Raw genomic sequence first — 25,933 nt, 5'->3', positions numbered from 1 at the left:
CGTGACCCAGAAAAGTGCGGGAACTGGTGCCCCACTGTGCAGAGTGAGGGGGGTGGAGTATGCAAAGCATGCTCCAGCCCTCAGTGCTGCCGTCCTGTACAGCGTCCCGCCCTTCACCTGACTGGCAGGGCTGGGGGCGGGAAGAAAAAGAGACTAGGCCGCAAAAGCCGGGGACTCGAGTTATAAGCGCGGCCGCCGTATAAGCGCGGTCGGCGCGGAAGTCCCCGGCGCACTAACAGTCCCAGCCGCGCCGCAGTGATAACCATGGCAGCGGCGGTCAGCGCGGCAGTCCCCATACACTAACACACTCAGCGACGCTGAAGTGTGTAATGGCACAAACGCAGTCAGCGCTGCTGTCCCCGGTGCACTAGCACACCCAGCAATGCTGGAGTGTTGCTGTGCGCGGTCCCCACGGGGACACAGAGTACCTCAAAGTAGCAGGGCCATGTCCCTGAACGATACTCGGCTCCTATCCAGCATGGTCCTCAGGAGCTGTGGATGGAGCACGGTCTCCTGTGCCTGGAGACCGAAAAGATCCCACTTCACCCAGAGCCCTAATTGAGGGATGGGGAAGGAAAGCAGCATGTGGGCTCCAGCCTCCGTACCCGCAATGGATACCTCAACCTTAACAACACCGCCGACAAGAGTGGGGTGAGAAGGGAGCATGCTGGGGGCCCTGTTATGGGCCCTCTTTTCTTCCATCCGACATAGTCAGCAGCTGCTGCTGACTAAGCTGTGGAGCTATGCGTGGATGTCTGACCTCCTTCGCACAAAGCATAAAAACTGATGAGCCCGTAGCAGTACGGGGGGTGTATAGGCTGAAGGGGAGGGGCTTTACACTTTTAGTGTAATACTTTGTGTGGCCTCCGGAGGCATAAGCTATACACCCAATTGTCTGGGTCTCCCAATAAGAAGCGACAAAGAAAGTTAAGAATTCAGTAGGACTCCTCCTCAAAGAAAGCAGACACGCCCCCCCACATGGGAAAGCAGACACGCCCCCCCACATGGGAAAGCAGACACGCCCCCCCACAAGGGAAAGCAGACACGTCCCCCCACATGGGAAAGCAGACACGCCCCCCCACATGGGAAAGCAGACACGCCCCCCCACATGGGAAAGCAGACACGCCCCCCCACATGGGAAAGCAGACACGCCCCCCCACATGGGAAAGCAGACACGCCCCCCCACATGGGAAAGCAGACACGCCCCCCCACATGGGAAAGCAGACACGCCCCCCCACATGGGAAAGCAGACACGCCCCCCCCCACATGGGAAAGCAGACACGCCCCCCCCCACATGGGAAAGCAGACACGCCCCCCCACATGGGAAAGCAGACACGCCCCCCCACATGGGAAAGCAGACACACACCCCCACACGGGAAAGCAGACACGCCCCCCACACGGGAAAGCAGAGCCTCCCCCCCACATGGGAAAGCAGACACGCCCCCCCACATGGGAAAGCAGAACCGCTCCCCCCACGGGAAAGCAGAGACGCCCCCCACACGGGAAAGCAGAGCCTCCCCCCCACATGGGAAAGCAGAGACGCCCCCACACGGGAAAGCAGAGCCTCCCCCCCACATGGGAAAGCAGACACGCCCCCCCACATGGGAAAGCAGAACCGCTCCCCCCACGGGAAAGCAGAGCCTCCCTCCCACATGGGAAAGCAGACACGTCCCCCCACATGGGAAAGCAGAACCGCTCCCCCCACGGGAAAGCAGAGACGCCCCCCACACGGGAAAGCAGAGCCTCCCCCCCACATGGGAAAGCAGAGACGCCCCCCACACGGGAAAGCAGACACGCCCCCCCGCCACATGGGAAAGCAGACACGCCCCCCGCCACATGGGAAAGCAGACACGCTCCCCCCACCACATGGTAAAGCAGACACGTCCCCCCCCCACATGGGAAAGCAGACACGTCCCCCCCCCCATGGGAAAGCAGACACGTCCCCCCCCCATGGGAAAGCAGACACGCCCCCCCCATGGGAAAGCAGACACGCCCCCCCACATGGGAAAGCAGACACGCCCCCCCACACAGGAAAGCAGACACGCCCCCCCACACGGGAAAGCAGACACGCCCCCCCACACGGGAAAGCAGACACGCCCCCCCACACGGGAAAGCAGAGACGCCCCCCCCACACGGGAAAGCAGACACGCCCCTCACACGAGAAAGCAGACACGCCCCCCACACGGGAAAGCAGACACGCCCCCCCACACGGGAAAGCAGACACGCCCCCCCCACACGGGAAAGCAGACACGCCCCCCACACGGGAAAGCAGACACGCCCCCCCGCCACATGGGAAAGCAGTGAACCCCCCCCCCCCACATGGGAAAGCAGTGACCCCTCCCCCACATGGGAAAGCAGTGACCCCCCCCACATGGGAAAGCAGTGACGCCCCCCCCTTCCCCACATGGGAAAGCAGACGCCCCCCCAACATGGGAAAGCAGAGACCCCCCCCAAAAAAAATAAAAATAATTGCACTCACCAGACCTCCAAACAATTACAGTTGGCCAGTGCTGATGGTGGATGGGCTCTCACACAGATCTGCGTCACTGTAAGGCCCCTCGCTGTTCCAGCAGCATTGCACTGCAGCTCTCACACACAGATCGGGTACCAGTATCACTCTGCATGAGTGACACTGTTTCCAGTCACCAGGGGGAGGCAGTCGTTCTAGAACACAGGGGGGGACCAGACAGTGACGCAGATCTGTATGTGAGAGCCCATTCACCCGCCAACTGTAATTGTTTTTATCTGGTAAGTGTGATTCTTTTAGGGGGGGTCTGCTTTCTTTTGGGGGTAAACTTAGCAGTACAAAGACAATAATACATTTCAGGAGGTAATTTACACCTTTATAAATCTGGCCTGTCCCCACCCCTATAGGACGGGTTCTGCGCCATGAGAATAGCAGAGCAGATAAGACAATGTGCATCTGAGCCAGTGATAGGATAACACAGAATGTAGATCTTACAGAAAGTGTGAAAATATAAGACATGTCCTGAAAATAAGCCTTAGCGCATCTTTCACAGCAAAAAAATAAAATAAAATCCTGTCATATTTCTGAGAAAACACGGTAGATGCAGGACTCATTACCCTATATCTGCCGGCCTTAAAAGATAAGCCAGCACCCCACCTCATCGCTGACAGGTCAGTGGCCATGTACAAGAGAAAATAATCTGTCAATCACTGAGTGTAGAGAGCTGGAGGTAGGGAAGACGCTGAGGCCGAGAAGCTGTAAGTGCATCCCCACACCCTAAGGAATCTCGAGAAAACACTTTAGAATTTACAGTATTTTTCGGGCCATAAGACGCACCTAGGTTTTAGAGGAGGAAAACAGGATAAAAAAAATTTGGACTGTGGTCACGAGGCACGGTTATGGGGTAATGTCCCCCAATTCTGCACTAATGACCCCAATCCTGAGCCCCTTCCAGGTACATTTGTCCCTCATTCTAGTGTGTATGTTGAACATCCATGTATACATGATCCATGTTGGTATATATAATCATCATCCTGGGCCAATCCTTTTACACAGTGCCTACAAGTAGTATTCAACCCCCTGCAGATTTAGCAGGTTTGATAAGATGCAGATAAGTTAGAGCCTGCAAACTTCAAACAAGAGCAGGATTTATTAACAGATGCATAAATCTTACAAACCAACAAGTTATGTTGCTCAGTTAAATTTTAATGAATTTTCAACATAAAAGTGTGGGTCAATTATTATTCAACCCCTAGGTTTAATATTTTGTGGAATAACCCTTGTTTGCAATTACAGCTAATAATCGTCTTTTATAAGACCTGATCAGGCCGGCACAGGTCTCTGGAGTTATCTTGGCCCACTCCTCCATGCAGATCTTCTCCAAGTTATCTAGGTTCTTTGGGTGTCTCATGTGGACTTTAATCTTGAGCTCCTTCCACACGTTTTCAATTGGGTTAAGGTCAGGAGACTGACTAGGCCACTGCAACACCTTGATTTTTTCCCTCTTGAACCAGGCCTTGGTTTTCTTGGCTGTGTGCTTTGGGTCGTTGTCTTGTTGGAAGATGAAATGATGACCCATCTTAAGATCCTTGATGGAGGAGCGGAGGTTCTTGGCCAAAATCTCCAGGTAGGCCGTGCTATCCATCTTCCCATGGATGCGGACCAGATGGCCAGGCCCCTTGGCTGAGAAACAGCCCCACAGCATGATGCTGCCACCACCATGCTTGACTGTAGGGATGGTATTTTTGGGGTCGTATGCAGTGCCATCCAGTCTCCAAACGTCACGTGTGTGGTTGGCACCAAAGATCTCGATCTTGGTCTCATCAGACCAGAGAACCTTGAACCAGTCTGTCTCAGAGTCCTCCAAGTGATCATGAGCAAAACTGTAGACGAGCCTTGACATGACGCTTTGAAAGTAAAAAAGGTACCTTACGGGCTCGTCTGGAACGGAGACCATTGCGGTGGAGTACGTTACTTATGGTATTGACTGAAACCAATGTCCCCACTGCCATGAGATCTTCCCGGAGCTCCTTCCTTGTTGTCCTTGGGTTAGCCTTGACTCTTCGGACAAGCCTGGCCTCGGCACTGGAGGAAACTTTCAAAGGCTGTCCAGGCCGTGAGGTGAAGTACGTGGCCCCCTCCTGGAGTACGTGGCCCCCTCCTGGAGTACGTGGCCCCCTCCTGGAGTACGTGGCCCCCTCCTGGAGTACGTGGCCCCCTCCTGGAGTACGTGGCCCCCTCCTGGAGTACGTGGCCCCCTCCTGGAGTACGTGGCCCCCTCCTGGAGTACGTGGCCCCCTCCTGGAGTACATGGCCCCCTCCTGGAGTACATGGCCCCCTCCTGGAGTACATGGCCCCCTCCTGGAGTACATGGCCCCCTCCTGGAGTACATGGCCCCCTCCTGGAGTACATGGCCCCCTCCTGGAGTACATGGCCCCCTCCTGGAGTACATGGCCCCCTCCTGGGCAAATCCTGGTATACACGTTTCTCATCACACCCTACACACACACAAAAAAAAAAAAAATAATTAAAACTATTAAACTCACCTTCTCTCCGCTCCCCTGGTGTGTGGTGTCCTCTTCAGATGCCGAACACTTAATTAAGCTTGTAAGCGATGGGAAGCACAAGATGTCACTGCCATGCTCCCCCAGTCACACATGGGCGTCAACTGCCGGAATATTCACTGCTCCCCACGCCCGGGATTATGGACGTGGGGAGCAGTGAATATTCATTTTCTTTACTAGCAGACACACGTGCTCGCCCCAGCTGCCGGCTTTCTGTAGCAACAACTTTGCTCCTGCCTTCTGTGACCTGCTCTTCCACCGACGCTTCACCCAAAGTCACATACATCTGGACCATTAGACGCACACCTGCCCCCCCACTTTCCTCCAAAAAGTTTTTAGGGAAAAGTGTGTCTTATAGTCCACTAAATACAGTAATTTTTCAGTCTTTGGGTCATAAGGGATCAACTAGCCTATTTTTTAAAGGGCTGCATGAGCATGTAAAAAAAATTTTTGGGGGAGGGTGATGGGAAGGTGTAAAAGCTTCTGATCGTTCCTCTTAAGGGGAGGGGAAAAAAAAATAACCTAAAAGTGGACAATCCCTTTAATATGCTAGTACTGATTTGGCCAAAGGGCACATTTTAGGTGCGGTGCAACCCTCCATGTACTTTGTGCAGATACTGAACCTTGTTATTCCGCTCGGCCTCCATTCTGATGCGTGCGGCTTGTTCCCGGGGATGGAGCAGGATGGACTTCCCGGCTAAGACAGTGTTGTCCGTCACCTCATCAGAGTCTAGGAGGAGAAGAAGAATAAAATCACTGCACAGAATGGCTGATTGTGTTAAATAATACATCACATAAGAAGAGTCAGATCAGCATGCGTTCAGTTGATGACGCTGGCTCAAGGAGAACATGTCTGTGTTCATTGTCTTATACATTGATATATCGGCACTGATATACAGCTAATACGGCACAGTCTCTGTATATCCCGAATGAAGACTCCATTAGCAGTCTTTACCTAAATTCCTCTCTTGACAAGCACAGGAGGAATAAGACAAAATATGAGAGTACGGCCCGGAATAAGGACTTGTCCCACATCTAAGGCTTCTGTTCACATTTATGCCGAAAGCATTCGAAAGCACCTTGCAGATCTTTCTAAGGGCAAGGAAGCCTTTGTCTGTCGTTTTTCTCTCTCGCCTTATTAAGGGACACAGGACCATAGTATAATTTTTTTTTTGTTTCGTTTTTCTTTTGCTGGGTCCCCAATGAAGGCTCAGAGAAAGATTTTACGGTGAGTACACAAAAATCTTCCTTTTTTTACCTTATCTGTATCTATATCTGCACAAGAACCAATGGAAATGTAGTATGAAGACCCCCCGTATGCTCCCACAGTCACCCATACAACACAAATACTTAGGGGGAAGACGGGAGAGCGTGACTAAAGGCAGGAGAGAGCGTGACTAAAGGCAGGAGAGAGCGTGACTAAAGGCAGGAGAGAGCGTGACTAAAGGCAGGAGAGAGCGTGGCTAAAGGCAGGAGAGAGCGTGACTAAAGGCAGGAGAGAGCGTGACTAAAAACAGGAGTGTGGATAAAGAAAAAAAAAAAAATGGTCAAACTGGATTTTTGCATTTGCTATAAAAATCGCTTCCTGATAGACCTTATTGGGGGCGGGTGGACACAGAATCGTGGCTATATGCCCGGCCACTGGGTAGAACTAAAAAAGGGTGGCCTCCACCTTATCCTGACGTCATGCCAGATGGTGCCAAAAGCAGTAAGAGAGCAATAAAATACCATGAACCAAGTAACAAGAACTGAATCTGGGGAAGATAACGGTGCTCGAAGGCCATGAGAACTGATCCTAGGAAGGAAAAATACAAAACAAGGTGGAATCTGTGTCCAACGAGAACGGGATTATATGGGAAGTACAAATGATTATCGCATTAATAGCAATGGGGGATACGTCACCGTGGTACGTCCATGAACAGCTCCAGATTGGGGAATACGAAAAAAACCCAGAAACCCTGCAGACCCGGAGTTTTGCAGAACCTCTCCAGCCCAGCTGGAATTGCCAGAGACACAATGAGATTGTGAAAGCCTGGCGACAGTGCAGAGCGATGGCCCGTATGGGTGACCTACCGACCTGGCGATGGAAGTCAGATACCCGACTGCCCACAAGGTCTGACCCTAACCCTAACCCACGAGCAAAAAGGGAGAAGCTCAACCCAAGGAGAAGGCATCAGCTATCGCAGACCAAAGCTACTAGACATAAAAGGTCAATTAGAAGTGGACAACCTTTTAAACTACCGTAATTATTGCTTTACAAGATTTACCGGATAAGTCGAACCCCAAATTTAGAAAAAAAAAAAAAAAAAAGGGGTTTGTCTTACACTCCGGTGGTGTCTTATTGGAAGGAGGGCAGCAGGCGTGGTGGAGCGGGGTAATAAGAAGCAGGGGTGGTGCTGGAGTAGGGCGATGCTGAAGGTGGTGCAGCGGGTGTCTCAGATGCTCTGTGAGCGGTGCGAGCTTCAAAGAAACGGCGCCCAGAGTCAGCCCGTGCGCAGATTGAGCTCTTGGCTCAATGACAAGCTGAGATCTCATCTGTGCACGCGCCACCTCCGGGCACCACATTCCTTAACTCCACTGCTGGGAGATCAATGGGCCGGAGGCGGCGCGTGCAACGATGAGATCTTAAGCCAAGAGCTTCATCTGCGCATGTGCCAACTCCGGGCGCCTTTATTTGAAGCTTGCACAGCCGACAGAGCATTCACCACAGCCAGCACACCACCCTGCTCCACACAGCATTCACCACAGCCAGCACACCACCCTTCTCCACACAGCATTCCCCACAGCCAGCACACCGCCCTGCTCCACACAGCATTCACCACAGCCAGCACACCACCCTTCTCCACACAGCATTCCCCACAGCCAGCACACCGCCCTGCTCCACACAGCATTCACCACAGCCAGCACACCACCCCGCTCCACACAGCATTCACCACAGCCAGCACACCACCCTTCTCCACACAGCATTCCCCACAGCCAGCACACCACCCCGCTCCACACAGCATTCACCACAGCCAGCACACCACCCTTCTCCACACAGCATTCCCCACAGCCAGCACACCACCCCGCTCCACACAGCATTCACCACAGCCAGCACACCACCCCGCTCCACACAGCATTCACCACAGCCAGCACACCACCCCGCTCCACACAGCATTCACCACAGCCAGCACACCACCCTGCTCCACACAGCATTCACCACAGCCAGCACACCACCCTGCTCCACACAGCATTCCCCACAGCCAGCACACCACCCTGCTCCACACAGCATTCCCCACAGCCAGCACACCACCCTGCTCCACACAGCATTCACCACAGCCAGCACACCACCCTGCTCCACACAGCATTCACCACAGCCAGCACACCACCCCGCTCCACACAGCATTCACCACAGCCAGCACACCACCCCGCTCCACACAGCATTCACCACAGCCAGCACACCGCCCCGCTCCACACAGCATTCACCACAGCCAGCACACCACCCCGCTCCACACAGCATTCACCACAGCCAGCACACCGCCCTGCTGGACACAGCATTCACCACAGCCAGCACACCACCCTGCTCCACACAGCATTCACCACAGCCAGCACACCACCCTGCTCCACACAGCATTCACCACAGCCAGCACACCACCCCGCTCCACACAGCATTCACCACAGCCAGCACACCACCCTGCTCCACACAGCATTCACCACAGCCAGCACACCACCCTGCTGGACACAGCATTCACCACAGCCAGCACACCACCCTGCTCCACACAGCATTCACCACAGCATTCACCACAGCCAGCACACCACCCTGCTCCACACAGCATTCACCACAGCATTCACCACAGCCAGCACACCACCCTGCTCCACACAGCATTCACCACAGCATTCACCACAGCCAGCACACCACCCTGCTCCACACAGCATTCACCACAGCCAGCACAACGCCCATTCTCCACCTCCCTGTAAGCTGCATTCACATTAGAAGACGCACCCCTCATTTCGCTTCCACATTTTTGGGAGAAAAAGCAGAGTCTTATAATCCGGAAAATACGGTACTTTGTGTCCTCCTCCCTGCGGCACCAGCCTTAACCCAGTCTAACCACCAATGACACGGACTAGAAACTGAAACAGACACTGACATATATGTTGCGCAGCGACCATCAGCAGAAAAAAAAGGGACATTGATACATGGTGTGAACGAAAGAAAACGGAAACATTTTGCGGAATGTGAGCTACATTTCATACGGTATTGATGGCATCTTGTAAAGCAGGCGTTCACCACCTGAGCCCCGATTTGGAGGAATTACCGATTGCAGACTTGTATCTCTCCTCCTGGATGACGTCTGCAGCTCCGCGATGGCTGGGCAGAGATCCGGACTCCAGGGTGTCGCTGGCCTCGTCTGCCGTCTCCGCTTTGGCGTTCCACTCGTCCTTCTGAGACCGTATTCGGTTTAGTAACCTCTTCAGCACTTTCTTAGACTGAGGCTCTCCGGCTTCTTCTAAACAAAAAAAAAGAAGAGAAAAATCACCTTAAAAAGTTCTAAGTTGCAGCATATGTCAAGAAACGCTTCTGGTGAGAAGACACCAAGATGGTAAATCCCGTCTCCTTACCGCGCCGCTCTTCTGCGGATGAGACGTCGTCCGTTCCTCCAGAATGAGCCACTTCAGGCTCCACAGTCAGATCCAGGTCTTCATCCACGCTGGTCACAGACGGGTCCGGCAGCGGCTGGGGTTTCAGCTGCAGGACCAGGTCACCTCTCATTTCTGAAAAGAAGGGAATTTTGTTTACTTACCGTAAATTCCTTTTCTTCTAGCTCCTATTGGAAGACCCAGACAATTGGGTGTATAGCTTCTGCCTCCGGAGGCCACACAAAGTATTACACTTAAAAAGTGTAACCCCTCCCCTCTGCCTATACACCCCCCCGTGCATCACGGGCTCCTCAGTTTTGGTGCAAAAGCAGGAAGGAGGAAACTTATAAATTGGTCTAAGGTAAATTCAATCCGAAGGATGTTCGGAGAACTGAAACCATGAACCAAAAGAACAATTCAACATGAACAACATGTGTACACAAAAGAACAACAGCCCGAAGGGAACAGGGGCGGGTGCTGGGTCTCCCAATAGGAGGTAGAAGAAAAGGAATTTACGGTAAGTAAACAAAATTCCTTTCTTCTTTGTCGCTCCATTGGGAGACCCAGACAATTGGGACGTCCAAAAGCAGTCCCTGGGTGGGTAAAAGAATACCTCGATAAAAAGAGCCGAAACGGCCCCCTCTTACAGGTGGGCAACCGCCGCCTGAAGGACTCGCCTACCTAGGCTGGCATCTGCCGAAGCATAGGCATGCACCTGATAGTGTTTCGTGAAAGTGTGCAGACTCGACCAGGTAGCTGCCTGACACACCTGCTGAGCCGTCGCCCGGTGCCGCAATGCCCAGGACGCACCCACGGCTCTGGTAGAATGGGCTTTCAGCCCTGAAGGAATCAGAAGCCCAGAAGAACGGTAGGCTTCAAAAATCGGTTCCTTGATCCACCGAGCCAAGGTTGACTTGGAAGCCTGCGACCCCTTACGCTGGCCAGCGACAAGGACAAAGAGTGCATCAGAACGGCGCAGTGGCGCCGTGCGAGACACGTAGATCCGGAGTGCTCTCACTAGATCTAACAAATGCAAATCCTTTTCACATTGGTGAATTGGATGAGGGCAAAATGAAGGCAAGGAGATATCCTGATTGAGATGAAAAGGGGACACCACCTTGGGGAGAAAGTCCGGGACCGGACGCAGAACCACCTTATCCTGGTGAAACACCAGGAAGGGGGCTTTGCATGACAGCGCTGCGAGCTCTGACACTCTTCGGAGTGACGTAACTGCCACTAGAAATGCGACCTTCTGCGAAAGACGTGATAGAGAGACGTCCCGCAGTGGCTCAAAAGGTGGTTTCTGAAGAGCCCGTAGAACCCTGTTAAGATCCCAGGGTTCCATCGGCCGCTTATAAGGTGGGACTATGTGACAAACTCCCTGCAGGAACGTGCGGAGCTGCGGAAGCCTGACTAGACGCTTTTGAAAAAACACGGAAAGCGCCGATACTTGTCCCTTGAGAGAGCCGAGAGACAAACCCTTGTCCATTCCGGATTGAAGGAAGGAAAGAAACGTGGGTAAGGCAAACGGCCAGGGGGTAAACCCCTTATCAGAGCACCAGGCTAAGAAGATCCTCCAAGCCCTGTGACAGATCTTGGCTGACGTTGGTTTCCTGGCCTGTCTCATAGTGGCAATGACCTCTTGAGATAACCCTGAGGACGCTAGGAGCCAGGACTCAATGGCCACGCAGTCAGGTTGAGGGCCGCAGAATTCAGATGGAAAAATGGCCCTTGAGACAGCAAGTCTGGTCGGTCTGGGAGCGCCCACGGTTGACCCACCGTGAGGTGCCACAGGTCCGGGTACCACGACCTCCTCGGCCAGTCTGGAGCGACGAGGATGACGCGGCGGCAGTCGGACCTGATCTTGCGCAACACTCTGGGCAGCATTGCCAGAGGAGGAAATACATAAGGCAGTCGAAACTGCGACCAATCCTGAACTAAGGCGTCCGCCGCCAGAGCTCTGTGATCCTGAGACCGAGCCATGAAGGCCGGGACTTTGTTGTTGTGCCGAGACGCCATGAGATCGACGTCCGGCGTTCCCCAGCGGCAACAGATCTCTTGAAACACGTCCGGGTGAAGAGACCATTCCCCTGCGTCCATGCCCTGGCGACTGAGAAAGTCTGCTTCCCAGTTTTCTACGCCCGGGATGTGAACCGCGGAGATGGTGGAGGCTGTGGCCTCCACCCACAGCAGAATCCGCCGAACTTCTTGGAAGGCTTGACGACTGCGAGTGCCGCCCTGGTGGTTGATGTACGCGACCGCCGTGGCGTTGTCCGACTGTATGCGGATCTGCCTGCCCTCCAGCCACCAATGGAACGCTTTTAGGGCTAGATATACTGCCCTTATCTCCAGAACATTGATCTGAAGGGAGGACTCTGTCGGAGTCCAGGTTCCCTGAGCCTTGTGGTGGAGAAAAACCGCTCCCCACCCTGACAGACTCGCGTCCGTCGTGACCACAGCCCAGGATGGGGGCAGGAAAGATTTTCCCTTCGACAGAGAAGTGGGAAGAAGCCACCACTGAAGAGAGGTCTTGGCTGCCAGAGAAAGAGAGACGTTCTTGTCTAAGGACGTCGACCTCTTGTCCCATTTGCGGAGAATGTCCCATTGGAGAGGACGCAGATGAAACTGCGCAAAGGGAACTGCCTCCATTGATGCCACCATCTTCCCCAGGAAGTGCATGAGGCGCCTCAAGGGGTGTGACTGGGCCCGAAGGAGAGATTGCACCCCTGTTTGCAGCGAACGCTGTTTGTCCAGCGGTAGCTTGACTATCGCTGAGAGAGTATGAAACTTCATCCCGAGGTAAGTCAGAGATTGGGTCGGAGTCAATTTTGACTTTGGGAAATTGATGATCCACCCGAACCTCTGGAGAGTCTCCAGAGTCACGGACACACTGTGTTGACATGCCACCCGGGAGGGTGCCTTGACTAGAAGATCGTCTAAGTAAGGGATCACCGAGTGGCCCTGAGAGTGTAGGACCGCCACCACTGCTGCCATGACCTTGGTGAATACCCGTGGGGCTGTCGCCAGGCCGAAAGGCAGTGCCACGAACTGAAGGTGTTCGTCCCCGATGGCGAAACACAGGAAGCGTTGATGCTCTGGAGCGATCGGCACATGGAGATTGGCATCCCTGATGTCGATTGATGCTAGGAAGTCCCCTTGGGACATCGAAGCGATGACAGAGCGGAGGGATTCCATGCGAAACCGCCTGGTTGTCACATGTTTGTTGAGCAATTTGAGGTCCAAAACTGGACGGAATGAACCGTCCTTTTTTGGTACCACGAACAGGTTGGAGTAAAAACCGCGGCCCCGTTCCTGAAGGGGAACGGGGATCACAACTCCTTCTGTCTTCAGAGTGTCCACCGCTTGAGAAAGTGCTACGGTTCGCTCGGGGGGCGGAGATGTTCTGAAAAAACGAGTCGGAGGACGAGAGCTGAACTCTATCCTGTAACCGTGAGACAGAATGTCCCTCACCCATCGGTCTTGGACATGTGGCCACCAGGCGTCGCAAAAGCGGGAGAGCCTGCCACCGACCGAGGATGTGGTTTGGGGAGGCCGAAAGTCATGAGGAGGCCGCCTTGGAGACGGCGCCTCCGGCGGTCTTTGGAGGACGTGACTTAGACCGCCATGCAGAAGAGTTTCTCTGGCTCTTCTGTGGCCTGTTGGACGAGGAGGATTGGGATCTGACTGAGGGCCGAAAGGACCGAAACCTCGCTTGAATTTTTCGTTGCTGAGGTCTCTTTGGTTTGGGCTGGGGTAAGGACGAGTCCTTTCCCTTGGATTGCTTAATAATTTCATCCAGTTGCTCGCCAAACAATCGGTCGCCTGAAAAAGGCAAACCGGTCAAGAACTTCTTGGAAGCAGAGTCTGCCTTCCATTCGCGTAGCCACATGGCCCTGCGGACTGCCACCGAATTGGCGGATGCTACCGCTGTACGGCTAGCCGAGTCCAGGACAGCATTCATGGCGTAGGATGAAAATACAGACGCCTGAGAAGTCAAAGACGCAACTTGCGGAGCCGAGGTACGGGTGACCGCATTAATCTCAGACAGACAAGCTGAGATAGCCTGGAGTGCCCACACCGCTGCAAAGGCTGGGGCAAAGGACGCGCCTATGGCTTCATAGATGGATTTCATTAGGAGCTCTATCTGCCTGTCCGTGGCATCCTTGAGCGTAGAACCGTCCGCCACTGCCACTACGGATCTAGCCGCCAGTCTAGAGACTGGAGGATCCACCTTGGGACATTGAGCCCAACCCTTAACTACGTCAGAGGGGAAGGGGTAACGTGTGTCATTAAGGCGTTTAGTAAAGCGCTTGTCCGGGAAAGCCCTGTGCTTCTGTACAGCATCTCTGAAGTTCGAGTGATCGAAGAAAGCACTCCGAGAACGTTTGGGAAACCTAAACTGGTGCTTCTCCTGCTGTGCGGCCGACTCCTCTATAGGTGGAGGTGGGGGAGACAGATCTAGCACCTGGTTGATGGACGCTATAAGGTCATTTACTATGGCGTCCCCTTCAGGTGTATCAAGATTAAGAGCAACGTCAGGGTCAGAGTCCTGGGCTGCGACCTCCGCCTCATCCTCTACAGAGTCCTCAAGCTGAGACCCCGAACAGCGTGACGAAGTCGGGGAAGATTCTAATCGAGCCCGCTTAGCCGGTCTGGGACTGCGGTCTGTGCCGGAGTCCTCCACATAATAACTAGAGGCCACCTCAGGCGCACGCTTTGTCGCAGAGCGAGAGGGGCCTGGGGGCGATCCCGCAGTGCCCGGGGCCTGTGTAAGGGCCGGTCTAGACTGCAAGGCTTCTAGTATCTTAGCAGACCATTTGTCCATAGACTGAGCCATGGATTGTGACAGTGACTCAGAGAGTTTGTCAGCTAAAATTGCAAACTCTGTCCCTGCCACCTGGACAGGGGTCACCGGCGGTTCTACCTGGGCCGAGGGTCCCACCAGTGTCCCAGGCTCCGGCTGAGCGAGTGCCCCAGGGCCAGAGCATTGCTCACAGTGAGGGTAGGTGGAACCTGCAGGTAGCATAGCCGCACAAGAGGTACAGGTTGCAAAATAACCCTGTGTCTTGGCCCCCTTGCTCCTTGTGAACGACATGCTGTTGTCTCCCAGGAGCACTGAGGGATATATAGCCACAAGCTACAGCCGAACCGAGAAATGTATACAACTATAATATATATATATATATATATATATATATATATATATATATATATATATATATATATATATATATATATATATATATATATATATATATATATATATATATATATATATATATATATATATATATATATATATACAGCTCGGCACTCTATGGGGCCCAGCACCGGGTGACCGGTGTCTTACCGACCGCTCATGCGGCGTGTGGCCCCCAGATTCCCTGCCTCGGGTCTCCCAGAGATGCAGCCAGAAGTCCTCCACCGGCAGAATGCACTTAAAACATGGCTGCCGGCGTTCACAGGGGAGGAGGGAGCCGTGGGCGTTACAATAAAAGTGCGGGAATCTGGCCCCAGAGTGATTAGTGAGGGGGGCGGAGGACAGCTAAGTGTGCTCCAGCCCTCACTGTCGGCGTCATACCGACCGTCCCGCCGTTCCCCCTGACTGGCAGGCCCGGGGGCGGGAGTTCAATGCACTAGGCCGCAAAAGCCGGGGACTAAAGTTAAAACCGCAGCCGGCAAGCAGGCGCTGTCGGCGCGGTAGTCCCGGTCTCAAACCCACATCGCCGTCGCTGCAGCGTCTGAGGCAAAGGTGCTCCATGCACCGTCCCCAAGGGGACACAGAGTACCTGTAGATGCAGGGCCCTGTCCCTGATGATACTCAGTCTCCTGTCCGTCAGAATCCCACAGGGGCTGCGGAGGGAGGCCCGGTCCCATGCCTGGATGACCGGATAGGATCCCACTTCACCCAGAGCCCCTAAGGGATGGGGAAGGAAAACGGCATGTGGCTCCAGCCTGTGTACCCGCAATGGGTACCTCAACCTTAACAACACCGCCGACTTAGTGGGGTGAGAAGGGAGCATGCCGGGGGCCCTGTTAGGGGCCCTCTTTTCTTCCATCCGATATAATCAGCAGCTGCTGCTGACTAAAATGGGAGCATGAGTGCATGTGTGCCTCCTTCAACACAAAGCATAAAACTGAGGAGCCCGTGATGCACGGGGGGGGTGTATAGGCAGAGGGGAGGGGTTACACTTTTTAAAGTGTAATACTTTGTGTGGCCTCCGGAGGCAGAAGCTATACACCCAATTGTCTGGGTCTCCCAATGGAGCGACAAAGAAAGCATAAAAACTAAAAGTTAAAAAAAAAAAAAAAGGAGTGATCTCCCTGGATTAGATAGATCCAATTATTATATTCCTCCTTTTTAAAAAAGTAAAACTCATCCTCGCCTCCGGTGCTGTTCCAGCGGCGTCTGCACGGTCACTCCCGGGGATTGCGTACCAGTGTGACGTCACGCGATCCCTTCGGCCAATCAGCGGCCGCACCACTCTTCCTGCCTTACTTGCATACGGAGGAAGCGAACGCTGCTGCTGTCTTTCTTCCTCAGAATGTATGTGATGCGTCAGCATGACACTTATCGGCCGCAGAAATCGCATGACGTCACACCGTGACGCAATCGCGGGAGAGATTGCGCAGACAATGCTGGAACAGCACCAGCGGTGAAAATATGTGCTATCATTACAAGGGAAATATACAAAATGTGACGGGGCTGTCCAAACAGCAGACAACCCCTTGAACAAATTGTGAGGGAGTCAAACAGCAAGTGATGAATTCCTCAGCAGCATTGCCACTCTATTTATTTTGGTTGGATGGTTTCCTGAGTCCCCCAATGAAGTGATAGAAAGGGGATTTCTGGTTTCCAATTTGTTAAAAAAAAAAAAAAAAAAATAATCAGTTTTATTCACCCTCCCCAGGTCCAGCACCGAGACTCAAATATCGAGTAGACCTGGCTCACTATATGGTAGGGTGCTCAGGAGAAAACAGTCAACTGAAATCCAAAATAAATCTCCGGCACTCCAATTGGAGAAAAAAGACCACAGTCTGGGTTTCTTTGGTGCTTTTTATTGTAAAAATGTAAATGAAAAAGTCTGTCTCAACGTTTCGGTCTCGGTGGGACCTTTATCAAGAGTTCTATCAGACTAAATAAAAAGGAATACAAAGAAAATATTACATAAACAATACATGAACACGACATGAACAAAGTACATGATGTGGTTCAAACGCTCAAGTTTATATACAAAGTGCATAATGAAAAGTGCATGATACGGATATCTGTGCCTGAAGAAAATATCATATGCAAAAAGTATCAATAGGTAAAAAAAATACCCAGTATCAGAATGGCAATAATCCAAGAACTGTGGAGTACTCTAAGTAAATTGTTGTATATACACGAAGAGGTGACGGGAATGGGGGGGGGGGGGGGGGGGGGGAGAGGGAGGGGAAAGGGGAAAACAAGGTACACATACCTAAGGCATTAGTTAGTATATGAATCGCACCAATATGGAACCGTGAGGGTCATCACAAAAGAAGGGAATTTTGTTTACTTACCGTAAATTCCTTTTCTTCTAGCTCCAATTGGGAGACCCAGACAATTGGGTGTATAGCTATTGCCTCTGGAGGCCACACAAAGTATTACACTTAAAAGTGTAAGGCCCCTCCCCTTCTGGCTATACACCCCCAGTGGGATCACTGGCTCACCAGTTTTAGTGCCAAAGCAAGAAGGAGGAAAGCCAATAACTGGTTTAAAGACCAATTCAATCCGAGGAAACATCGGAGAACTGAACCATACCACATGAACAACATGTGTACCCGAAAAAACAGAAAAACCCCGAGAAAACAGGGCGGGTGCTGGGTCTCCCAATTGGAGCTAGAAGAAAAGGAATTTACGGTAAGTAAACAAAATTCCCTTCTTCTTTGTCGCTCCATTGGGAGACCCAGACAATTGGGATGTCCAAAAGCAATCCCTGGGTGGGTAAAAGAATACCTCATGATAGGGCCGTCAAACGGCCCTCTCCTACAGGTGGCCAACCGCCGCCTGAATGACTTATCTACCTAGGCTGGCGTCTGCCGAAGCGTAGGTATGCATCTGATAATGCTTGGTAAAAGTAAGTAGACTCGACCAGGTGGGTGCCTGACACACCTGCTGAGCCGTAGCCTGGTGCCGTAATGCCCAGGATGCACCCACGGCTCTGGTAGAATGGGCCTTCGGCCTTGAGAGAACCAGAAGCCCAGTAGAACTGTAGGTTTCAAGAATTGGTTCCTCGAGCCCCCGAGCAAGGGTGGATCTGGAAGCTTGCGACTGTTTACGCCGACCAGCGACAAGGACAAAAAGTGCATCCGGGTGGCGCAGGAGCGCCATGCGGGAAGTAGAACCTGAGTGCTCTCACCAGAACCAACAGATGCAAATCTTTCTGAAATTGATGGACTGGACGAGGACACAAAGAAGGTGAGGTGATATCCTGATTGATATGAAAATGGGATACCACCTTAGGGAGAAATTCCGGAACCGGACGCAGAACTACCCTGTCCTGGTGAAGGACCAGGAAGGGAGTTTGTATGAGAGCGTTGCTAGCTCGGAAACTCTCCTAAGAGACGAGACCGTTACTAGAAGGCCACTTCCCGTGAAAAACGGGAAGGGAGACATCCTTCAAAGGCTCGAAAGGCGGCATCTGGAGAGCAATTAGAACCTTGTTCAGATCTCAGGGCTCTAACGGCCGCTTGTACGGAGTGCTGAGAAGACAAACTCCCCGTAGGAACGTGCGTACCTGAGGAAGTCGTCGTTTCTGAAAAAATACAGATAGCGCTGAGACTTGTCCCTAAAGGGAACTGAGCGACAACCCATTTTCCTACCCAGATTGCAGGAAGGAAGGAAACATAGACGATGCAACCGGCCAGGGAGAAACACCCTGCGCCGAGCACCGAGATAAGAACATCTTCCACGTCCTGTGGTCAATCTTGGCGGACGTTGGTATGCTAGCCTGTCTCATGGTGGCAACCACGTCCTGAGGTAATCCTGACGACACTAGGTTCCAGGACTCAATGCCACACCATCCGGTTGAGGGCCGTAGAATTCAAATGGAAGAATGGCCCTTGAGACAGCCAGTCTGATTGGTCTGGTAGTGCCCCCGGTTAGCCTACCGTGAGGCACCACAGAACCGAGTACCACAACATCCTCGGCCAATTTGTAGCGACGAGGATGGCGCGGCCGCAGTCGGTGTTGATCTAGCGCAGTACTCTGGGCAACAATGCCAGAGGTGGCACCTAAGGTAGCTGGAACTGCGACCAATGCTGAACTAAGGCGTTTGCCGCCAGAGCTCGATGATTGTGAAACCGTGCCATGAAGCTGGCACATTGTTGTTGTGCCGTGACGCCATTAGATCGACGTCCGGCCCCTGTCAGCGGCGCCAGATCTCCTGAAACCCGTCCGGGTGAGGAGACCATACTCTTTCGGCCACACCTCAGCGACTTAGGAAGTCAGCTTCCTAGTTTCCACACTTGGGATGTGAATTGTGGATATGGTGGATGCCGTGTCTTCCACCCACATCAGAACCTGCCGGACTTCCTGAAAGGCTTGCCGGTTGCGCGTTCTTCCTTGGTGGTTGATGTATGCCACCGCTGTGGAGCTGTCCGACTGAAGTCGGATATGCTTGCTTTCCAGCCGCTGTTGGAAGGATTGTAGGGCAAGATACACTGCTCTGTGTTCAAGAACATTGATCTGAAGAGTGGACTCTTGATGAGTCCACGTACCCTGAGCGCTGTAGTGGAGAAAAACTGCTCCCCACCCTGATAGACTCGCGTCTGTCGTAACTATCGCCCAGGACGGGGATAGGAAGGACCTTCTTTTTGACCAAGAGGTGAGAAGAAGCCACCACCGTAGAGATTCCTTGGCCGCCTGAGAAAGAACGACGACTCTGTTGAGGGACGTCGACTCCTCGTCCCATTGGCGGAGAATGTCCCATTGTAGTGGACGCAGTAAAACTGCGCGAAAGGAACTGCCTCCATTGCTACCATCTTACGTAGGAAGTGCATGAGGCGTCTCAATGTGTGCGACTGGTTCTTAAAGAAGAGCTTGCAGCCCGTAGTGAATGCTGTTTGTCTAGCGGCAGCTTCACTATCGCTGAGAGAGTAAGAAACTCTATGCCTAGATATGTTATCGATAGGGTCGGGGTCGGATCTGACTTTAAAAAGTTGAAGATCCACCCAAAACTCTAGAGAGTCTCCAGCGCAACGTTCGGGCAGTGTTGGCATGTTTCCTAAGAGAGTGCCTTGACAAGTAGATCGTCTAAATACGGGACCACAGAGTGACCCTGAGAGTGCAGGACTGTGACTACTGCTGCCCTGACCTTGGCGAAGACCAGTTGGACTGTCGCTAGCCGGAAGGTAGAGCTACGAACAGAGGGTGTTCGTCTCCTATAACGAAGCGTAGAAACGCTAGTGCTCTGGATCAATCGGCACGTGTGGATAAGCATCCTTGATGCCTAATGATGCTAGGAAATATCCTTGGGACCTTGAGGCGATGACATGGCGGAGGATTCCATCCGGAACCGCCTGGTGTCCACGAGCTTGCTGAGCATTTTTAGATCCAGAACGGGACGGAACGGCCCGTTGTTATAGGTACCGCAAATAATTTGGGGTAAAAACCGTGACCTTGTTCCTGAAGAGGAACGGGGGTCATCACTCTTTCTGCCTATAGAGTGCACCCTGTTTGCAGAAGAGCAGCGGCCCGGCCGGGAGGTGGAGAAATTCTGAAGAATCGAGTTGGAGGACGAGAAGTGAGCTCTATCCTGTACCCGTGAGACAGAATGTCTCACACTCAATGGTCATTGACCTATGGCAGCTAAATATCGCCAAGGCGGGAGAGCCTGCTACCGACCGAGGCCGCAAGTCATGAGGAAGCCGCCTTGGAAGCGGGTTTTCAGACTGTCGCTTTTTTGGGCGAGACTGAGCCCGCTAAGAATCTTAGCTCCTCTGATCCTTTTGAGTCCACATTGGACGAGGAAAAATGGGACCTGCCCGAGCCTCGAAAAGGCCGAAAACCCCGACTGCCTCTTGCTCTGTTGGGGTTTGTTGTGTCCGGGCTGAGGAAAGGATGAATCCTTACCCCTGGACTGTTTGATGGTTACATCCAACGCTCACCAAACAGTCGGTCAGCAGAAAAAGGCAACTGGTTAGGCAACCTTTTTTGAAAGCAGAATCTGCCTTCCATTCACTTAACGAGCAGACCAGGCTCTGCTTAAAAACACGGAGTAGCGGAGGCTACCGCCGCACGGTTCGCAGAGTCCAGGACAGCCTGAATCGCGTAAGAAACAAATGCAGACATTTGAGAGGTTAAGGATGCCACCTGCGGCACAGATGTACGTGTAACCGTGTCAATCTGTGTAAGACAAGCTGAAATAGCTTGGAGTGCCCCAAGGGAGAGAATGCCGGAGCCAACGGTGCGCCGACAGCCTCATAGATGGCTTTCGACCAGAGATCCATCTGTCTGTCAGTGGCATCTTTGAGTTTGCAGTTCCATCTCCCACTGCAACTATGGATCTAGCTACAAGCCTGGAGATTGGAGGATGCCGCTCGGGACATTGGGTCCAGTCCTTGACCAAGTCAGGGGACAGGGATAACGTGTATCCTAAGCCGTTTGGAGAAGCGCATATCTGGATAAGCGTGGTGTTCCTGGACTGCCTCTCTGAAGGCAGAGTGGTCCAGAAAAATACGTGAAGCTGACTCCTCCACTGGAGGAGCTGTGAGAAATAACCCACATTCTATAGATGGACGCTATAAGATTATTTACTATGGCGTCACAATCAGGTGTATCCAGATTGAGAGCGGTCTCAGGATCAGAATCCTGAGCCGCTACTTCCGCCTCATTACACAGCGAGTCCTTCTGTTAGGACCCTGATGAAACCGAGGCCGCTCATAGCGAGCCCACTTAGGCTGTCTGGGACTGACGTCCGTGCAGAGCCGTGACTCTGGGATGCGTGTAACATTCCCGGAGCTGTTAGTTATTCACACTGAGGGGGGCCATGGATCAATGATTCAACAGTGCCCATATTGTGAGAGACATGTCCGGACTGCTAGGCTTCTAGTATCATAGCCATAGTCTCAGAAAAACTGTCAGTAAATACTGCAGACACCGTCCTCATCCCCTGGCCATTAGTGCATACAATGGGAGTCTATGTAATGCCGGCCATATAGCCGTACATGCTGTACCAGCTGTATAGAAAAACATGTGGTTCTGCACCTTTGTTTTACACAGAGAATATGCTGATAACTCCTCCGCATAATCCAGGAGGGTATATACAACGTGCGACCAAACAGTGCAATGTATATAGTACAAGCATATCTATAAGTGCACTTCTGCACTAGTGGGGTTAGCACCACAGGTGCTGCTTAACGCCTGTTACAGCGATTGTGTGACTATCAGAATGCCAGGGTCTTCCACACTTGTCTCTGTATCGTACAGAAACTGACACTAATGGCTGCCGGTGTCCTTGTAGAGAAGGAAGCCGTGGGCGTGCCTGAGAAAGTGCGGGAATCCGGATTCACAGTGCACACAGTGAGAGGGGTGGAGTATGCAAAACATACTCCAGCTCTCAGCTCTGCTCTATGCAGCGTCACGCCCCTACCCTGACTGTCAGGGCTGTGGGCGGTAACGAAGGGAGCTAGGCCCAGAAGCCGGGGACTCGAGTTAACAGCGCGGCCGCCGTAAAAGCGCGGGCCGCGCTGAAGTCCCCGGCGCACCACAAGTGCCAGCCGCGCCGCAGTTCCAGCGGCCGGCGCGACCGATTCATAGAAGTGGCCAGCGTCCCGCCCCTCTCCTGACTGGCAGGTCTGGGGGCGGGAACGAACGGAAGCAGGCCGCAAAAGCCGGGGACTCTAGTTATCAGCGCGGCCGCCGTAAAAGCGCGGGCCGCGCTGAAGTCCCCGGCGCACCACAAGTGCCAGCCGCGCCGCTGCCAGCGGCCGGCGCGACCGATTCCTGGAAGTGGCCAGCGTCCCGCCCCTCTCCTGACTGGCAGGTCTGGGGGCGGGAACGAACGGAAGCAGGCCGCAAAAGCCGGGGACTCTAGTTATCAGCGCGGCCGCCGTAAAAGCGCAGGCCGCGCTGAAGTCCCCGGCGCACTACAAGTGCCAGCCGCGCCGCAGTCCCAGCGGCCGGCGCGACCAATTCCCATTAGTGAGCCTGCTTCAGCAAAGCTGAATGAGGCCATGGCACAGGCGCCGCAGCGCTGATGTCCCCCGGCGCACTACAACACCCAGCATGCTGCGGTGTGAGCGCCAAATGCACGGGGACACAGAGTACCTTGAGGAAGCAGGGCCATGTCCCTGATGTACTCCGCTCCATCCAGCATCTTCTCCAGGGGCTGTAGATGGAGCACGGTCTCAGTGCCTGGAGACCAGTAAATCCCACTTCACCCAGAGCCCTGTAAAAAGGGATGGGGAAGGAATCAGCATGTGGGCTCCTGCCGCCGTACCCGCAATGGGTACCTCAACCTTACAAACACCTCCGACATACAGTGGGGTGAGAAGGGAGCATGCTGGGGGCCCTGTATGTGTCCTCTTTTCTTCCATCCGACATAGTCAGCAGCTGCTGCTGACTAAAAAGTGGAGCTATGCGTGGATGTGTTGCCTCCTTCGCACAAAGCACAAAACTGGTGAGCCAGTGATCCCACTGGGGGTGTATAGCCAGAAGGGGAGGGGCCTTACACTTTTAAGTGTAATACTTTGTGTGGCCTCCAGAGGCAATAGCTATACACCCAATTGTCTGGGTCTCCCAATGGAGCGACAAAGAAAGGTGAGGTAAGTGTGAGCACCAAATGAAAAGACAAGATGTCCATTAAGAAATCATATAAATTCTATAGTACACAAACATCTATCAGGTGTATAAGGATACCTGTGACGATATACTGAATATCAAAGTCAGCCGGTGGGTGTTGCCCGATGAATCGTGCAATGACGTTCTGCGAGGGTAGGAAAACACAGTCCAAAACTGGGTGAGAGATAGTGGATGAGCAAAAAGGGGGGATAAAAAAAAGAGAGTAAAAAAAGGTGGGGGGGGGATTATATGTTAGGGTGATATATAGGATTGCAGCCATGAGTCAAGAAAGAAGGGAATTTTGTTTACTTACCGTAAATTCCTTTTCTTCTAGCTCCTATTGGGAGACCCAGACAATTGGGTGTATAGCTTCTGCCTCCGGAGGCCACACAAAGTATTACACTTAAAAAGTGTAACCCCTCCCCTCTGCCTATACACCCCCCCGTGCATCACGGGCTCCTCAGTTTTGGTGCAAAAGCAGGAAGGAGAAAACTTATAAATTGGTCTAGGGTAAATTCAATCCGAAGGATGTTCGGAGAGCTGAAGACCATGAACCAAAAGAACAATTCAACATGAACAACATGTGTACACAAAAGAACAACCAGCCCGAAGGGCACAGGGGCAGGTGCTGGGTCTACCAATAGGAGCTAGAAGAAAAAGGAATTTACGGTAAGTAAACAAAATTCCCTTCTTCTGTCGCTCCATTGGGAGACCCAGACAATTGGGACGTCCAAAAGCAGTCCCTGGGTGGGTAAAAGAATACCTCGATAAAAAGAGCCGAAACGGCCCCCTCTTACAGGTGGGCAACCGCCGCCTGCAGGACTCGCCTACCTAGACTGGCATCTGCCGAAGCATAGGTATGCACCTGATAGTGTTTCGTGAAAGTGTGCAGACTAGACCACGTAGCTGCCTGACACCTGCTGAGCCGTAGCCCGGTGCCGCAATGCCCAGGACGCACCCACGGCTCTGGTAGAATGGGCTTTCAGCCCTGAAGGAAGCGGAAGCCCAGAAGAACGGTAGGCTTCAAGAATCGGTTCCTTGATCCACCGAGCCAAGGTTGACTTGGAAGCCTGGGAACCCTTACGCTGGCCAGCGACAAGGACAAAGAGCGCATCTGAACGACGCAGGGGCGCCGTGCGAGAAATGTAGAGCCGGAGTGCTCTCACGAGATCTAAGGAGTGCAAATCCTTTTCACATTGGTGAACTGGATGAGGGCAAAAAGAAGGTAAGGAGATATCCTGATTGAGATGAAAAGGGGATACCACCTTAGGGAGAAATTCCGGGACAGGACGCAGAACCACCTTATCCTGGTGAAAAACCAGGAAGGGGGCTTTGCATGACAGCGCTGCAAGCTCCGACACTCTTCGGAGTGATGTAACTGCCACTAGAAATGCCACCTTCTGCGAAAGACGTGATAGAGAGACATCCCGCAGCGGTTCGAAAGGTGGTTTCTGAAAAGCCGTTAGGACCCTGTTAAGGTCCCAGGGTTCCAGCGGACGCTTGTAAGGTGGGACTATGTGGCAAACTCCCTGCAGGAACGTGCGGACCTGCGAAAGCCTGGCCAGGCGCTTTTGAAAAAATACGGAGAGCGCCGATACTTGTCCCTTGAGAGAGCCGAGTGACAAACCCTTGTCCATTCCGGATTGGAGGAAGGAAAGAAAAGTGGGTAAGGCAAACGGCCTGGGAGAAAAACCATTATCAGAGCACCAGGATAAGAAGATCCGCCAAGATCTGTAATAGATCTTGGCGGACGTAGGTTTCCTGGCCTGTCTCATAGTGGCAATGACATCCTGAGAGAATCCTGAAGACGCTAGGAGCCAGGACTCAATGGCCACACAATGAGGTTGAGGGCCACGGAATTCAGATGGAAAAACGGCCCTTGTGACAGCAAGTCTGGGCGGTCTGGAAGCGCCCACGGTTGACCCACCGTGAGATGCCAAAGATCCGGGTACCACGATCGCCTCGGCCAATCTGGAGCGACGAGAATGGCGCGACGACAGTCGGACCTGATCTTGCGTAACACTCTGGGCAGCATCGCCAGGGGAGGAAATACATAAGGCAGGCGAAACTGCGACCAATCCTGAACTAAAGCGTCCGCCGCCAGAGCTCTGTGATCCTGAGACCGTGCCATGAAGGCCGGGACCTTGTTGTTGTGTCGTGACGCCATAAGATCGACGTCCGGCGTTCCCCAGCGGCGACAGATCTCTCGAAACACGTCTGGGTGAAGAGACCATTCCCCCACATCCATGCCCTGACGACTGAGAAGAAGGGAATTTTGTTACTTACCGTAAATTCCTTTTCTTCTAGCTCCAATTGGGAGACCCAGACGATTGGGTGTATAGCTACTGCCTCCGGAGGCCACACAAAGTATTACACTAAAAAGTGTAAGGCCCCTCCCCTTCTGCATATACACCCCCCGTGGGATCACGGGCTCCTCAGTTTTAGTGCAAAAGCAAGAAGGAGGAAAGCCAATAA

At 52.9% G+C, this 25,933-nt stretch overlaps 1 protein-coding gene across 1 annotated transcript in view; it reads right to left on the bottom strand.

Moving 5' to 3' along the window:
• The window catches only part of LOC142290039 (uncharacterized), a 218,899-nt gene that overhangs the window by 132,472 nt on the left and 60,494 nt on the right, over positions 1–25,933 (bottom strand). The window contains exons 11-13 of the mRNA XM_075333986.1: positions 9,634–9,786; positions 9,330–9,521; positions 5,655–5,761 (exon numbers count right to left, since the gene is read on the bottom strand). Coding sequence (XP_075190101.1) covers positions 5,655–5,761; positions 9,330–9,521; positions 9,634–9,786 — 452 coding nt within the window. The remainder of the gene's footprint in view (positions 1–5,654; positions 5,762–9,329; positions 9,522–9,633; positions 9,787–25,933) is intronic.

Source organism: Anomaloglossus baeobatrachus, chromosome 2 (genome assembly GCF_048569485.1).
Source record: "Anomaloglossus baeobatrachus isolate aAnoBae1 chromosome 2, aAnoBae1.hap1, whole genome shotgun sequence".
NCBI lineage: Eukaryota > Metazoa > Chordata > Amphibia > Anura > Aromobatidae > Anomaloglossus > Anomaloglossus baeobatrachus.
This window is presented reverse-complemented; position numbering and strand designations above follow the sequence as displayed.